General features: G+C 43.0%; 2 protein-coding genes across 2 annotated transcripts in view; one reads left to right on the forward strand and one right to left on the reverse strand.

The window, feature by feature from the left end:
* slc12a4 (solute carrier family 12 member 4) overlaps nucleotides 1–17,117 on the forward strand; it is a 193,484-nt gene that overhangs the window by 14,871 nt on the left and 161,496 nt on the right. The window lies entirely within an intron of this gene.
* rpp25b (ribonuclease P and MRP subunit p25, b) lies at nucleotides 1,431–3,634 on the reverse strand. The gene has a single exon (XM_037246940.1). The coding sequence runs from the start codon at nucleotides 2,955–2,957 to the stop codon at nucleotides 2,133–2,135; it is 825 nt and encodes a 274-aa protein (XP_037102835.1). The 5' UTR covers nucleotides 2,958–3,634; the 3' UTR covers nucleotides 1,431–2,132.

A 17,117-nucleotide genomic window follows, 5' to 3' on the forward strand; every position in this document is an offset into this window, starting at 1 on the left:
TTTCAATAGTTAAATTTAAACGTAATTTTTTGGAGGTTTGCCTTCTTAGGCTCATATAAAGAATAGAGATAACCTGTATAAGGGTTAAATATACTGCGTGCATCACGTATAAATGTGTTTTGTTTTGGGTGAGGGCCTGCATCTCCCCCAAATCCATGTTGACTGTTTGCAAACAAATAATATAACTGTAATCGACTCTCAGGTTGTGTGAATAACCTTGTCCGTATTGCTACTTGCTTGACTCCTCTGCTATTCCTCCACAGCCACATTGGATTTGGCTCCAGGATAATACTTTTGTCACAATGTTTTATCTGCGCTCTCACTCCGCTGTTACCCCTAATTACCCCCACCTCGCCGCTGCATTTTACGCTCGGCCCACCAGAATTCCCAGATAGCAGATGCAGGTCGATTAGGGAATATCTTTTTGACCTGCATTGCGCAACGATTGTCCTATCGGTTCCGGGATGAAAGCTGTTACCTGCTTGATAACGGGCGACCCTGGAGCGATAACCTTCGGGCTAGTTTCGAGGACACGCCGTTTTGCTTCCCACCTGAGCGCTTGCAGTCGCAGCATTTCTTATTCAGCCTTGTGACAATTTTTTTTTTTCCCCAAATGGGATTTGCTACGAGGTTAATCATTAAGTTCGGCTCTTCGACTGTCCGGGTGACCGCCGATCACCGGTTGAAATGTGATGAAAGGCTACGAAAAAACGATCCCAAGGAAAATGCAGCGATTTCTTTCTTTCTTTCTGTATGCAGAGTCGATTTGTCGCCGCGGTTACGCGGAGTCACTTTGATTAATTTACTTAAGGATGCTGACATCTGCGTTTGCAGATTTTCATTAAGATCAATGGCAAACGGCTTCAGACACGCTTCCACTTGTCTAGGCTATTATCCCCAAAAGGCACGGTAGATTAAGTAGAAAAATAACTCGTTGATTAGGATAAAATCTCCCTTTCAGAATCAATTGTTTTTGTTTAAGGCCATTTGGAGAAATATAATTAGAATATACCTTGTTCAGAAAATATGCGTGCAGGCCCCAAGGCTAAAAGTGATGGTAGTAGTGGGGGGGGAGATAATGTGTTACATACTTTTGAGGAAGAGTGCAGTGTGAGCCACTGTCAACCCTAGTTTTAATCCTTCCCTCTGCTGTGTTGTGCGATGTTAGGTTGTTATCTTAATGATAATCGCTGCCTGTATTTCTGTGCCCCCCATCCCCACCAGCCGCCGGGCTCCTCTGCCAGGCTGGGGCGGGGTGAGGAGATGCGCCTTATCAACAGCTTTGTCATTAAATCAGCTTTTTCTACGCGACGTCCAAAAAGTTTACCGCCGTCGCTCTTATCAGAAAGGATCGGCAAGTCGGTTTTCTTTTCAATCACAGCTTTGCGCATTCAGCCGGGCGGAGATAAAATACAGCATAGGCGTTTCCATAAGGGGCGGAAATTGTGTTTAATAGTGGGACAAATTAAAAATGGACAATGGTGTGATTTGCATTTGTCAACAGACAGGCAGGCACACACACACACGCGCACACACACACACATTATGATGTGTCACATTTTGCTGCATGCTTTAAATGAAGAAATGTAGCGCCATCTGGTGGATAAATAGTAGTCGGTAACTAGGTTCAGCCAGAAGTCTAAAATGAAACTTTAACACAAAAGGTTTTTTAGGGTGGATTAGTTGATTAAATGCATGATTAAATAAATAGGCAATTTCACCTTTTTTAATGAATATCCTCTGGCAAGTTTGACATTCAACACAGCCCCAAATAAATCGTAGCGGAAAGAAAACATCTTATACAAAAAAAATGGTCAATGTCAAGATTTTCATTTGTCATCAGCAGTTTTCAGCAGTTTATTTTTTTTCGTAACCTTTGCTTGAAACAAACAAGAAAAACGTCTTTGCAGTTCATGGCTTATTTTCAATCTTAAAAGTATCGTCATCAGGTTTAAGGTTTCACAGCCGGTACATAATTGACACAATTTTGACGTCCGTCTGTACAGAAGGCAAGCTCAGAACATCCCAGTTAGGCTGCAATTGGTAGTTAGGTCTTGTGCCAAAGCGCTGCTCCGTCTCAGTGGCTCTTCTGATTGTCTCAGAGTTGTGCTCAAGTGGACTCTGACATCCAGTCAGTGCAAGAGGGGGGTCACGGAGACCCCTTCACCCGAGCACACACGCTTACAGTGCTGTAAACCTCTGAACGGCAAAGTGTCCGGGGGTCTCTTGATTGCCGACGCCGTGGCGCGCTCGACACTGTCCTCCCACAGTGCGCCGAGAGTCTCTGGGGGTTGGTAGCCCGGCTCCTGAGGGTCCAGTGGGTCTTTAGATAGCAGGATGCTGATGGAGGGCACGGTTCTGTGCACGGTCATCTCTGACGTGCCCCCCTCGGTGTTCTCCCACACCTCCTTGACCACCTTATACTGCAATTTGGTCAGCTGGTGCAGCGAGCCCACTTTCCGCTTCATGATCTCGGCACACGTGATGGTCTTGGTGACGGCGCGGCCCGAGCCGGTGAAGACCACCTGTCTGAGTCCGCCCTCTCCGGCACCACAGAGTCCTTGGTCGCCTTGCATCCGCGCCATTGCGAAGCCCATCAAGTTGCGGATCTTACTCCCTTCTTTAACGCGCATCTCCAGTACCCCCGAGGCCAGTCCGGGGAAGGGACTGGGGCCGTGCTCCTCGGTCCTGCAGACTTTCTTAAAGCCTTCCTGCCCTAGTTTGAGTGCAGCGGGAGGCCCCGGTTGAGGTGTCGGTTTAAACGCGGTTGTAATATCGTTGTTCTCCACTTTGGGCAAGCTGGCATTCGTGACGTTCTGACCCTGGTATGGAGGAAAAGTCCCAAAGTGTTGTCCATTCTCCATTTGAAGCGACGCATTTACTTCCAGTCCCTGATGGGGCTTGAACGCACCCCCAGTCAGGAAGTGGCCACTGACCACGCTGTCCCCCGTGAACATGACTCCCGTCCTCAAAAGCCTCACTTCAAGTCCAGATTTATTTACTTCCCCGTCATGGCAAGCCACTCGACTCTTCCTCCTGCTGACAGCTGTAAAGTTTTACAAACAGACTTCATAAAAGAAACATTACCCTCTTCTCTTCTCCCCCGACAGCGATATCAACGCAGTCTTTAATGCAGACTCTCTGAAAGAGCTGGAGAATTAAGATAAACGCCCGGCTAGTGAATCAAAAGCACTGCCGGGACCATTCAAGACATTCTTTAAAGAGTGTCTCCATTTCATAGCATTTGGAAAGCGCTTCAGGGACAGATAACGATAATGAAAACAGGCTATATTGTTACTTTCACTTCACTTTTTCCTGAAGTAGCTACCGAATATAACAAGTACTTTGCCTGTAACTTTAAGATGTGACCTTTCCTCAAGCGGTCCGGTCCATTCGGGTGTCGCTCTCCACTCAGAAGTGACCTCTCATTTCAGTCCCGCTTAGAAGTTCCGCTGTCAAAATTTACACTTTTGCCCATTTCTACTCCGGCACAAGTCCGTTAGTGGAGTTGCGTGGAGTTCCCCGACGCGTTGGTCTGGATCGTCTCCAGTGATGCCGCGGGAAGTATGTTGATGCTCCCCGCAAAGAGACATGAGGGACCGGAGCTGCCTCGGCAATGCTCACAGAAGGAAGGTCTGTGTGGCTGAGTGAGGGAGGTGGTGGTGGGAGGGGGGGGGGCATTTGGAAGAGGGGGTGGGGGGGTAACCCTCTTAAAGGCACATGGCATTTCGTCTCGCATCCAGAACACCATCCTTTCCTCTGCTACATCAGCTCGCCGTATCCCTTTAAGGAATTTCACATATGTCCCCAGCAACTTTGTCAATCTCTTTAGAGGACATGGCACTTTTGAACGTACACGACTGATTAAATCTGAGCACCCGAATAGCAGCTCTGTATATTGTAAAAAAAATTGCCCGATATGGATTAAATTAGCTGCATTGTAATTGCAAACATCCTTCAAAAGGGTCGGCTGAAATGCAGCTGCATAAAATTGTGGCACACTTTAACTCAGCGAGGTCCAATCCTGGTCCTCGAGGGACGCTGATGTTTTAGATGTCTCCCTTATCCAACAAACCAAATGGCGACTTTTGAGAACTAGAGACGGACATACACGCTTATGAGATTGGCGCACATGATAGTCTGAATAAATAAATAGAACTAAAATGACAACAAAATAACTGTTTACATATGTATTAACTTTTTTACTTTTGAAGGAATTTAATCAGTATTTCAACTTTTACTACTAGAGTCTCGTTTAGACAAGAATCTGTACTGCTACTTTAATACACTACTTTTTACCGCCTATACTAATTTTGGCTATAGCTCTGTGCCACAAAAAAAAAAATAGGTCTTTCGCTTTAGTGATCAAAGACTCATTACACACAGAAAGCAACTCTTCAGTGACAGTCGTTCTTCATCCTCTTATTTGGATGGATACTAGATGGATTAATAATGAAAGGTGGAGAGCAATCTTAATAAGCTTCCCATCACCAGTGGGTGGCGCTGCCCGACTCACTTCTCACACCCTCGACAGGCCCCGACAGGGTGGCGTCCACCTAATCAGCTAAGCGGACAGGTGGATTTGTTTTTTTCTCCATGTGACTGACAGATGGGAGAATGCGTGAGGACAGCCCACTGAGGCTGAACCTATAAGGCCGGGAGAGAGACCGACGAGTCGTAACTAGCCTTCCACTCAGTATATCTCCCGGTAAACAGTAGTGCCCAGACAGCTATATGGGGCTAATATACAGGCCTGTGGGTTGTGCACGATTTATGCTAATAAGGGAATCCCTGGCCTTGACCTTCCGAGAACTTCCATCTTGTCACCTTCAAATGTTTCCATTGTACCTCAGACCCCTATGTACTATTCATATATGGGTATTATTATCCAACTGTTGCCCATAAACAAACATAAAAGTTGAGTGGCTTTAAATGTTGTTATTCGTACCAAATGTGTTTAATGGGGCTCTCGGCATTCTAAGAACATGAGGAGTAATTTCACATCAATGTGTTTCCATTAGAGGAGAAAAAAAATCTTTCTTTTGTTGCCTTTTGTTTTTCCTGGCTGAAAAGAAGACACGAGAGCAAGGACAGGAGGAGGAAGGAAGGGAGAGGGAGCGATTTTAAGCGCTCGCCACCAAAGTGATCATTCTGTTGTTTGGGAGAAATTACGCTCATCAGTCATACGGAGATGCACAGCTGCCTACAGGGATGTGGTAATGTCACTGCGTAATAAAGCGTGTGTGTGCATGAGAATAGCAGTGGCGGGAGGGTAAGGGGGTTTGGTTAGGCGGGGGGTGCAAATGTAGGAGGGCAGCGGGTGAGAGGAGTCTAATTTAACCACAGAGAGCTTTAAATTGATGATGAAAACTGCTCTGTAATCATCTGTATTTACCACATCATCACGGCGCGTAGTTTACTGCTTGTGGCGTCTGGCGTCGACATTATTGATGAACAAACTCGCTGCATTAGAGAGAGCCCGCTGTGTTTTTAAGAGGAAAACACATACGGGAAGCTTATATAGCATCAGCTACACCTTTTGCTTGGTGTTTCTTTTGTTAAAACAGAACAGATGTCATTTGCTCTGAAAATATTGGCCAAGAGACTTCCAAAATGAAGATAACGTTTGATCATGTGTGACAAACCTGACAGCTAACCAGGCTACGGCTAATAAAAGCTAGCAAAGCAATTTATGTCTTTGCTCACTTCGTCGTCTTTACAATTTTCCATCATATTCTTCACTTAATTTTGTAAAAACACAATCTTGGCCTCTAAAGTAGTATGAAATAACCCTGTTGAGAAAAGACGGTGACAAACCTGACAGCGAACCAGGCTACTTATGAGAGAAACTAGAAAAGCAGTTCACATCTTTGCTCACTTGGTTGTCTTTACAATTTCCATCATATTCTTCTTCACATACTTTTATAAAACTAAACTCTTGGGCTCTGAAGTGGTATGAAATAACCTTTTTGAGAAGAGTGTTTTTTTCCCTTTCACTTCCCTTTCGCACGTCCCTCCCTGCATTGTAAGTGCCTTCATTTAATGACGGGAAAAGGCGGCAGCCGTGTCGGGGACGGCGGCTGTTTCGGCGGCGACGGGCACTCACGCTTGGTCACTTGCTCCTTTGCAATTTCTCTGCACTTATACTTCACTTGATCTAACCTTGGTTCATATCTGTGACTTTCAGTCCTCAGGGAAAGCCAGACCAAACCGTTTCACTCACCTCAGCTGCAATTGAAAGCAGTAATAAGGATGTTTTTCTTTCCTCATAAACTTCCTAAAAAAGAATTTTTATGACCTGTATTAATCATGAGCTACTTTTAGCATGTGTTAGTTGTTAGAGGACCTATAGTAAAGCAATTCTAAAGCTTGTTTGTTCATTAATATTTTTTAGTTACCCTTTGCTTCCCTTATGTTTTTAATTGCGATTGAATTTGAAGCGACAAAAACCCGTTGATTGTTTTTCATTAAATAGAACTGCTCATAGACTTGAAAGCAGCAATATGAAGTTCCGCTGGATGCATCAAAGCTCGTCAAGGCGACATACAATAGAATGAGGTCTTGTGGTGCATAGTCAGGGCTACGCACACATACGCGTGGCCTCCCCCTTGACAGCCGGTCACTCACTTTGCGTTAACCGCAAGTGTTTTCACGGTCATCAAACAACGGTGGCCTGCAGGCGCTCATTTTCGCTTCGTGTGGCGCTCGCCCTGCAGCTTGGTTCTGCCCCACAAATTCACAGCCGGCCCCCCGGTTGGCGAAATTGTGGGAGTCACGACACACACACACACACACACACACATGCATATGCACACAGCCTCTGGATAGGGACACACAAAAAAAAGTATACGCTCAGCATAAGGAAGGCTGTTGGAGCAATTACAAAAACATGGCAGAACAGGAGCGAGCGGGGCCGCGCTATCAGAGGGGAAATAGAGTGAGCGAGGGAAAAATGATGACGCCATTAATAACGTTTGCGGGAGGCAGGGTGGATGACCCTCCCTCCCCGCCATTTCTATGTGACAGCACTTTGAGGTGCAAATGGTCGCTGTGTTTGATTTTTGGACACTTTAAAATGGGCCATGTTTCTGCAGTAATGGCAGAAAATAACAAAACAGTGCTATTTTCACTTAGGGGTTGAATTCATTCCATGACCAAGCTCTTAACTCAATTTAGTTGTATTGCAAATATTTTCTAACTATTAACAGGAATCATAATGTCACTCAACAAAACGTGAAGATAACATTGTATTGTAATGTATAAATTTGAAAACAGAAAATATAATAAAAGAGAATTTAAGCTGGTTCATAAAACAGACGTATGTTTGACTGCCTTTTCCACGTGTGACCAATCAAGTGATATAAACTCAGAGTGTGTCACGTTGTCCGTTTACTACAGCGTTAGCTCACTATTAGCAACTCCTCCATTTGTGTTTTCGTTTGTTCAATTAACGGCAGAAAATGCATCAGCGATTTTAGCGCTTTCTCTTTTTCTTCAAACAGCAGCTCATTCAGAACTCAAACTTTCCCCCATAACACAGCAAAAAAATCCTCCAACTGATGGGTTGCAACTGTAAAGATTTAATTCTAGATAGCCGTGTAACGGCGACTGTCTTTGCCATATGTATTATATAAAATCCTTGAATGATGTGTGAGCTATCCCTGTCCCCCAGGCATCCATCTTATTGGTTGACAACACTTGCATCTTCTTTCTTCTTCTCGCCTTTGCTTGTCTTCTCCTACTGTTCACGCACACACAGACACAGACACACACGAGTTCCTGTTCCCTCGGGTGCAACCATTCCCTCGGCACTGCATTGCAGATGCGTCTCACAGTGAGCTGGAAGTTTCACTGAAGACACACGCAACATGACACAGCTTGAAAGAGATGGAGAGATAGATGCTTGTCTGCCTTCCATTTTGTTTGATTGTAATAATGGGAATGGCAATTATCTGGTCCGGGGTCAAAATTGTCTCCGTTATAAAATCGTTATCTGCTTTATTTAGATACGGCAAAGATTTCGACAATTATCGAGGGCCTCACTGTCATTCAATTTTGAAAGATGTTATATCTGATTTAGCCCGGAATTTTTTTCTCCAAGCAGAAACCTGTTGCAGATATGTTTATTTGTTATTGCAGGCGGTTTGATGAATGACACCCATTTAAATTGACAAGAACCGTAGCAGCTGATAATGGCCTTTTGTGTCTGCGTCTATTTTGACTGGCCCCCCCAGGCTAACAGTTAATGGACGCTATAGAAAAATGTTGATCAATTATATTGTGAATTAATAGACCATACGGCGGGAAATTTGGAAGGCATAATGAAAGCCTCGGAGCCACAATCCACCATCTCTACTTTTCTATTTGGAAGCGTCGTGCCTCTCCACTGTACATGTGCGGACAAATATTGCTACACCTGAATGGAAAGATCAACAATCGAGGTGACGAATGGAAAAAATGCCGCGTACTTGTAGCCTGAAGTCAGACGTGTTGGGAAAATGAAAATGTTATCTTACAAATCATTCTTATGTATCCGTTGGCCTCAATTCGGCTTTGAAATTTTGTGGCTTCGAACTCATCAGAAATACATTTTCTTATCTGTAATTACGTCGACGTTTCCTCTCCAATCAATCCCTTCTTCTTCTTCAGGGAGGAAGTTAAATTTTGAAACAACCCTGACTGATTTTTGATTGCTCTGCGGTATGAGACCTTGATCTGACTCATGGTTTGATTTAGTAGAAAATCATCCCAAAAGATTATGCATGTCATAAAATCTTTAAAAACACAAACCTTCTGCTACTTTTTTAAAAACTCCATTCTATACCATCACTGATTCTGACTGCTGGCCCAATCATCCGTGTCCATGTTTTTGTCTTTCATCTGAGTTTAGACACCATATCATTTACTTGGATATTGATTTTTTTCCCACTCAAGCCCCAGTGTAAGCTTTTCAACCCCCGGCTCTCCCGAAGCCTTTCGACTACGCTGCGCCGGATCAGTGACTTGTGTAAGACAAATAGAGACAAAGTAGGTGGTCTCTTTTTCTGCTATGCCGAGTCTAGTATCTCATCAACATCCTCCTGTTTTTGTAGTTTTCCAGATGGCCTCACCCCTTCTAAATCCCACCGTTCCTCACTTGAAACTTCCCAGAACACACATTTGCATCAGGTCACTGCTCGCTTCCGCGAATGCTATAATCCTGCCGAGCTCGCCACCCTGAAAATGCTCTCTTTGCAAGTACAGCGGGAGGTCGATCACAATCCGTTCCAGGGAGCCGGTCAACCTTTTCCATTTGTTCACGTTTCAGAACCATTCGTCCCATGGGAGGAGGGCGGGGGGTGTCGGGGAAATTCAGCAGTATCACACTTCTAGAATCAAAATTGTTGTAACTCATACAATTTTAACTGTAATTGTCATCCTTCTACTTCTTTTTCTCTTATTGATCACTATGACTGACTTACAGTAGCCATATTGGACTGATCGTCTTAAACAAAGACATAGATGACTTCATATTGAACACGGCATATATTCAAGTGTACATTCTGCTTCGATAATATTACTACAATTCCCAAAAGTAAATTGTGAAATACCATAATTTCTGGACTATAAGACGCACCAGCTAAAATCCGGGGAATATCCTGTTTTGTTCATAAATAAGATGCACTGGACTATAAGCCGCAGGTGTTTTAATGTTTGATTTCCATATGTTAGAGAATATGCATGAATTATACAATATCATAAAAATCATGAAAAATCCATAGATACGCCGCACCGGACTATAAGCCGCAGCATTCAAAGCTTGTGCAAAAAGTAGTGGTTTACAGTCTGGAAAATACAATAAATAAATCAGCCTTAGCTGGCCGGCTACCTTTTCAGATTTTGTTTCTTGCTGGCTTTGGTGACAGAACAGTAGCAGTCATCTTAAAGGATCTTCTCACCTGCGTCACCAAGCAATCATCCCGTGCCCTACAAATCCTTGGTAAAGCCGTTTTTTTTTACAATAGAGGCATAATTGCGGGAGTTTAATTGCCTGCCAATGCTCTGCTCCCACAGCCCGCTAGCGCTGAAGAGCCCAATAATTAGAAACAGGGAAAAATTAGGCAGCAATTTTGTCTTGGCAATTATCATAATGCAAAAGAAGTGCCATTAGTATTGTTAGCCCCACACATAATCCTTTGACATCGTCATCACTTTGGGTGCAACCACTCTAGCCTTTCCCACTGCTTCTGTCACTTCAGTCATCAGGACAGACCAACAGGTTCGCAGAACATCCAACCTTGGAGTATTCCGAGGATTAACCGCGAGCTCCTCCGCAGCCCCGTGTTTCCCTTTAAACGTATATAAATTGGGTGGTAATCCTTTTTCACCACGTCGTCCATGAAATTGGGTTTGATGTAACAGCAAACGGTGGATTCATTTATGCCTCACTAGCACTGGATTTTCATTGTCATGTATGAGGTTGTACCCCATATTATTCGTCCAGTATTTGTTAAGCGTACAACCAAAGATTTACTTTAAGAAGGCAAACATTGGCACAGCAAATGCACTTTGCATACTTTTAGTACATTTGGACATTATACAAATAAATAAAACAAAGTCTCAGCTGTTTGCCACATATTTTTATCTTTGCCTCAAGCTAAGCAAAATGTGTATTCTGCAAAATCCCAACAAAAGATGCTGTTTAACATCCTGCAAAATCCCAACAAAAGATGCTGTTTAACATCCGCACGTTTGGAGATTAAACAAACTCACTAATCTCAAACACTGGGATTCAGTGTTCATTTATTCTTTCTTTAATACTCAGCAGAAAAGTACTGGGCGGAAAGAACAATGTTCTTGGCTGCAGTTCATCAAGTCTAAAGAGAATTTTGGACTGTGCTCACAGGTCATGATTGTTCTAGTGAAATTACACAACAGCGCACTCTCGGAGGTCAAACAATCTGTTCCGTCACACTGGTCAGCTGTATCCCACGGCGACACTGTCGCCCTGGTAAAACCTTTTATTGGCCGTGATATTTGAAGTATCAAAATAACATTCTGAAGAGACAGAATGGACCATGTATAATCGATTTCCAATTGGCAATGTAAAATCCGATAACTGCTTGTTTGTTTTTGATCGTTTTCATTAGCCACACCAAGAATGGCCTCTTGACTAAGCACTCTGCTTTTGACTGACCAGCCATAGACAAAAAACACTTTACGGTGGATGCGACCAACCTGTGCCTTTTATTTACAAGCTTAGAAAGTTTTATTGGATTCTACATGACCGACCATAAGGACCAAACCAAGATCTGCAATGCCCAAGTGTAGGATTAATTGTGCGTCTCCAATACGGTGGAAGGAAATTACTTTGGGTTTTAAGAACCTCCTCAACATTAAAGTTAGCTAACTCTCCGTGGCTCCGAGTAATCAAGCAATGGGATTTGTGTAAGATTTTAATTGGGATGCATTATCCCAACCCCTCACAGACCCCCAAGAAGCAGGCGAACGATACGCACCGATAAGTATGAAGGTCAACCAGCTGCTTAGGCGGAGCTACCCGCACTCCCCCTACTCGGTATCAATCTTGCAAAGTCGAGTGCGTATTCGCATTAGCCGGTGACCAGGTGGCGATAACATTTCCAAAGAGCAAAACGCTGAGCACAATTAGTCTGTTTTCCCTCTTCGTCTGGGTTTACGATCACTCCGGCACTTGTTTCATCGCACGTTTGGTGCGCCGGTTACAAGATCCAAATGCCATAAAAGGAGAAGAGCTAATGAAGCCGTATGTCGAGAATAAAAGAGGGATAAATGAAAAATATTTGAAGAGCCTTTACAATACACCTGCATTTATATACTGTATATATACACTAGGTGAGAATATTTGCCGGTATTGAATGGTCGACGTTGCGCTTGGAGGAGCATTCCGCTGATGGAATCAAAACCCCTTTCACACATTCAAATGAGGCGCACTCAGCTGTGATTGGTATTGGAAAGGCATTTGTCGGAACAGAGGCTCACAGAAGGCTTCTTAAATACAAGGCAATCACAACGACTGACGGCGAGGCGAGAGAGGTGTGCCCGGACTGCAGAGTGGGGAAATGGGACAAAGGATTATGATGGTAATAAGCAGTAAACCAAAACAAAGTCATCCCCTGATTCCCTCCCCTTCACTCTCTCTCTCTCTTTCTCTCTTTGTCTGTCCCCCCACCAAATCTCACTCGCCCTTAAATCCTCCCGCTCACCGGCTGCATCTCGTATTGACAAGGCCCATTTTTCCCCATTGCTGCCGGAGCCACAATTTAAAACTCATTTCTCATTATTTGCCGCGAATCCGTACACACGGGCGCACAATTTCTAATCTGTCGAGGCCATGATGGCTGCTGGCAGAAGCGTAGGCTCTTTATGCAGATGCCTGACTGTACACCTGCACGCAATGTCAACTCTTGCACACCCGGATGGCCTTATTTTATTACAGGCGTCAGCGAATCTGCAAGCCGTCAACTGTGAAGCTTTTTGTGCTAATGTCTTTTTTTACCCTCCCCTCTCACCCTTCCTTTGACTGGGCTTGTCGTGCTTATTTTATTTATTTTTTTACATCCCAGTCATGTGCCAATCGAGACACTACATTTTCTTTAAGTTAGCAGAGTTTGTAGATTAAAGTGCAGTATTGACAAATAATTAAATAGTATTCCACGTATGGTGGGTGTATCAGATGGAATGCAAGAGGAGGGAAGTCTGATTCTGATGCTAAGTCCAAAGATGGAGTATTCCATCCTGGGACAGCTTCAGGCCTGAGCGCCACTCCGCCCCGTGCATGTCAGTGCAATTTATAGAGAAAACCGCCATGAAGCAAATGAGACTCATTATGTTATTAGACTCAAATTATTGACCCTCTTGATGCATTGCATTGCTTTTTGGAGGGGGGGGGGGCAATTATGTTTCTATAACAGTTTGCTTGTATATATAGATAGCTTGAATATATTCTACACACAACCAATATGACTCCTTACAAGTTGTGTCCCTGTTTGTGGCATGAGATCCATCTTGTTTATGTGAAGGCATACAAACGCGACAGTCAAGTGGGCGGCCTGGTGATCGCAGCCATCCATAAACAGGGTTGTTAATTCAAGTGAGTCTTATTGATCGTTCCACCTCTGAGTGGATCGACAAAGTAAATGCCCACCAGTGATGTATTGTCGGGAGAAGAATGGATGAAATACTGACTTTGGCTGAGGGAACATGGACAAACTACTCTGACATAACACCTCAATTCTGGATGTAAACTCACAAAGTCCTACGTGCACAAGGCTCTCATGATGGCTCAATAGTTTTCTCTTTTATAATTTGTGGTTTGGCGGTTACTCACGACCATTTTATTATGATATTGAAATATCAGAGTTCTATAAACCAGTCAACTTATATATATACGTATATATATATAGTACAACACCACTGTAAGAATTACACATTAGAAACATTGTTGAAATGCTTTTCTGAGAATAAACCAAGCGTCGTGTGATATTTATATCTAAGCGAGTAGATAGAGCATGTGGAGAGCAAGTCAGGTGTGGTAATTCTTCAGTTCTTGGCAAATCCACAAATATGGGATTGAGCGGCGAGAAAAAGGGTGTGTGTGTTTAGACAAAGAGTGGTTTTGGGCTCGTGTTTGCGCCACCTCTGCTGAGGGAGGGAGTGTTCTTTTTTTTTTCTCCACACTCCGTTAAGGCGGGAGAGTCGTCGCCGGGCAGACGGATGAAAGGAAAAAGTGCTGCTGTGGCACTGATAAAGTGACTGAGGACCACTACCGCCACACTTGGACAATTCTGCAAACACACACGCATGCGCACGCACACACGCATCCACAATCCTATCCCCTTGCTTTTCTTGACTTGCCTCTGCTGCCAAAGGCAGTGATCTTGCCAGCGTAGTCATGACTCTCTCAGTCATAAATAAATACACACGAGGTATTGCTTGCACATGTACATTGTTCATATTTTAAAATTGTTCGCCATTGCTGTTTACTCTGAAATTCTTCTGTCAAAAATACACAAACGATGAAGAATAGTCATGAATATCCGCGACCAAATCAGTTGGTTTTGGAGAGATGTTCTTTTTTTAATACGATGAGTGTGAATACAGTGAATGCTTCGGCGTTTGCAAATTTCTGGCTTAATTGTGGTACGTTTCCTCCTGGTCAGACCAAAGCTTTGGTGCTATCTCAGTGGTCACCAAATTGTGGTAATGTGTGGTGATATGTGGCAAGTTGTGCTTCTTTAGACCGCAAACTAGTTGAGAATGAGTAAACAGCATCTCTGCAAGTTGCAGCCAAGAAATGTGCTCCATTTGAGTAGAACTGCTTTGAGATGTGATTAACCAACAAGTCTTTCCAAACAATCGACCATATTCCAAACAATCAATTACCCGATTAATCGATTAAATGCCCATTGTGCCTTTTCTCTTATCTGTTGTGGTTTGGAAAAAAAATAGGCTTCAAAATCATTTCGATGCTTTTCGCCTCAGGCGGAGTTTAAGCTTGGGCAATCGCGACCACTTTTTAAAGGCTCCCGAAGGCGTGAGGAGAGATGATAATCAGTCACTGCCAAGGCAGGCTGCCTGAAGGCCTAGTGTTGAGGTGAAGGGTGATGTAAAGTTAAAAGTTGCCCAAAGTTCCGATTTATTGTTTATATAATCATAATAATAATTTATGTCAGTATTATATATTTATACAATTTATATTATTTATATATCATTTATAAAAGTTATTTATATATTTATATAATTTATATATTTATTTACGTGGTGCCAGACTATATTTAGATACTGAATCTGTTGAATAGAATAAAAGAAGAATGTTTTTTTTGGGCATGTTGACTTAGCCTTTAAAAATTCTAACCCAGCCGATATTTGTCAACGCGCAGGTGAGAACATACGATCCATATATATGGACGGTAGAGTTGCGAAAGAAAGAAAATACAATTTCTCCATAATTCTCCGTTCAGCCGGAGTAAGTGGCTTTCCCATTGTCGCACATGGGTACAAGCCCTGTTGGAGAATGTGACGAGCTCGAGCGGATAATTGATCAGACTGAAATTACCAATGGATTTCTTTCACGAGCCTGTGCCTCAAAATCCATTGTGTTTTCAGTGGTAAGGGGCGTCTATCAGGACTCATAGCGGCATTTAATACAGTGGAATGGGCACACAACATCGTGTTAATAATCTGTTTACACAACAGCCCCACACTTCACATTGATTTCCTTTGGCGCAGTGCATCACAAGCTTGGGCTTAGTTTTGAGACATTTGGAGCGAAACAAATATGAGCATTATATATGTTATATTGTTTTACTGCAATACAAGGTGTCGACAATGTCGCCTTGCAATTAAAAATAGATATTAGAAAAGTAGTTGATGAAGAATAACCTTTACTGATTAGCATTAGCATTGCAACTGTAACATAAAGCTTCATTTGTTGAGCAATGTTTGCGTAATTGAAAAAGAAAGATTGAATTGTTTTCCTCATATCAACACGTAGTGCAGACTCTATTTACAAAGAGCATTTTATGCTTATCTTTTGGCAACTCACACACTTAATGCTAATTAACTTCACTTGATTTAATTAGTTGCGGGCGCACTGATAGCTCTTTCCTTTTAAATGGCCCCATGGAAAAAAAAATCGACTTTTTCGGGACTTTTATAATTTGCTGCGTGTTTATGAGGCATTTGTTGCGTAGTTTTGCACAGAGTTGAAGAGCAAACCCCTTCAAGGCTGAACAATTCCGATCTGGATCACCACCAGAATTCTAAACCTTGATATTTGATTCAAGTCCAACTTGTTCTCATTGCAAAGTAATTTAGGAAAATGAAGTTATGTGAACTAATGCATTCTGTGTCACAAACCGTGACCTTCATGAAACCTTTAAATGTACAGGTAGTTTAATTTGAATATATAATTATAACTAAACAGACTGTGAAATAAAACATAGACTTTACATTTTTTTATGAAATAGATTTATTCGCATTTTGGTTGCAAATATTTTCCTCACCAAATCTCATTTCATTTGCATGCTACAATTTACCACAATGTCTCATTTCAAAATACTGTTTAGAAAAAAAAAAAAGCTCACAGAGCTAAAATTTGACTTTTGAAGCATTTTTATTCCCCAGAAAGAAACATTTGTCTTTACAACGAAAACATAACCCCCCTCTCGGGTTATGTTTACCATAGTAGGCATTAAGTCTTATGTGTGCACTGCGCCCACTCAGAGGCACGTTCATGAAAATGTTTGTGTGAATGCCACGCGACTCTGCATCTGTCTTCAAAAGAGGCCGTGAATGATCTTATTTAGCGCGCCAGCAGATTGCCGCTTTAACCTGTCGGCCATGTTGGCTGCCGCTGCATTAACGATCACAAGAAGAGGCGAGAGTGTAGCTAGCGACGTCCACACCTTGTTCTTTCCTCGCTATCTCCACACCCCGGCCTGTAGCGCGTGGAGAAGGAAGAAAGAGCAGGGGAAGCGTGGCGGAAAATTACAGTCTTCACATGCCAGCCAGGAAGCCTGCTGTGCTTCCCAGCTAAGGAATCGGGCGCACATTTTATCGTATCATGTACGTGTGGAGTGTGCACATCCTTTTGCCACATTATTCTTCATTTTGAAGGCGTTAGTGTGAAATTAAGTCTTGAATGTTAATTCGTTTGAAATAGAACAAGCCCATGTTTTGATGCATATCGACGCGGTCCAAACCTTACAGCTACTATTTCTAAACATCTATGTCTGTATAAGTTCAAGCATTTGGATTGAGAACAGTTTGGATCAACCTGAACTTCAATGACTTGTTACAAAAGCAATAATTTCCCGAAGGCATGAGCAAATATCAGTAATTTGGTTATAGTCCAATAAAGTACGTTGTTTTTTTACCTGTACTTTTTGCTAATTTGCATGAGTGACATTATGAGACACAAAATGGTTGAAACTCTTTTTTAGGTGGCAACAGCTCCACGACCCCTGAGGGCCACGCCCCCCCCCCCCTTGCCATACGACGCATTTCCCGTGCAGTTCCGACGAGGCAACGTTTTGATTGGCCGTGCAAAGATTAAAGCGTTGCACTCTCTACCAAGGAGAAAACTATAATTGATA

This window comes from Syngnathus acus, chromosome 3 (genome assembly GCF_901709675.1).
Source record: "Syngnathus acus chromosome 3, fSynAcu1.2, whole genome shotgun sequence".
NCBI lineage: Eukaryota > Metazoa > Chordata > Actinopteri > Syngnathiformes > Syngnathidae > Syngnathus > Syngnathus acus.

What these genes read in the sequence shown, in the direction of transcription:
- rpp25b (XM_037246940.1), bottom strand. Translation starts at nt 2,957, where the DNA reads ATGTTCACGGGGGACAGCGTGGTCAGTGGCCACTTCCTGACTGGGGGT.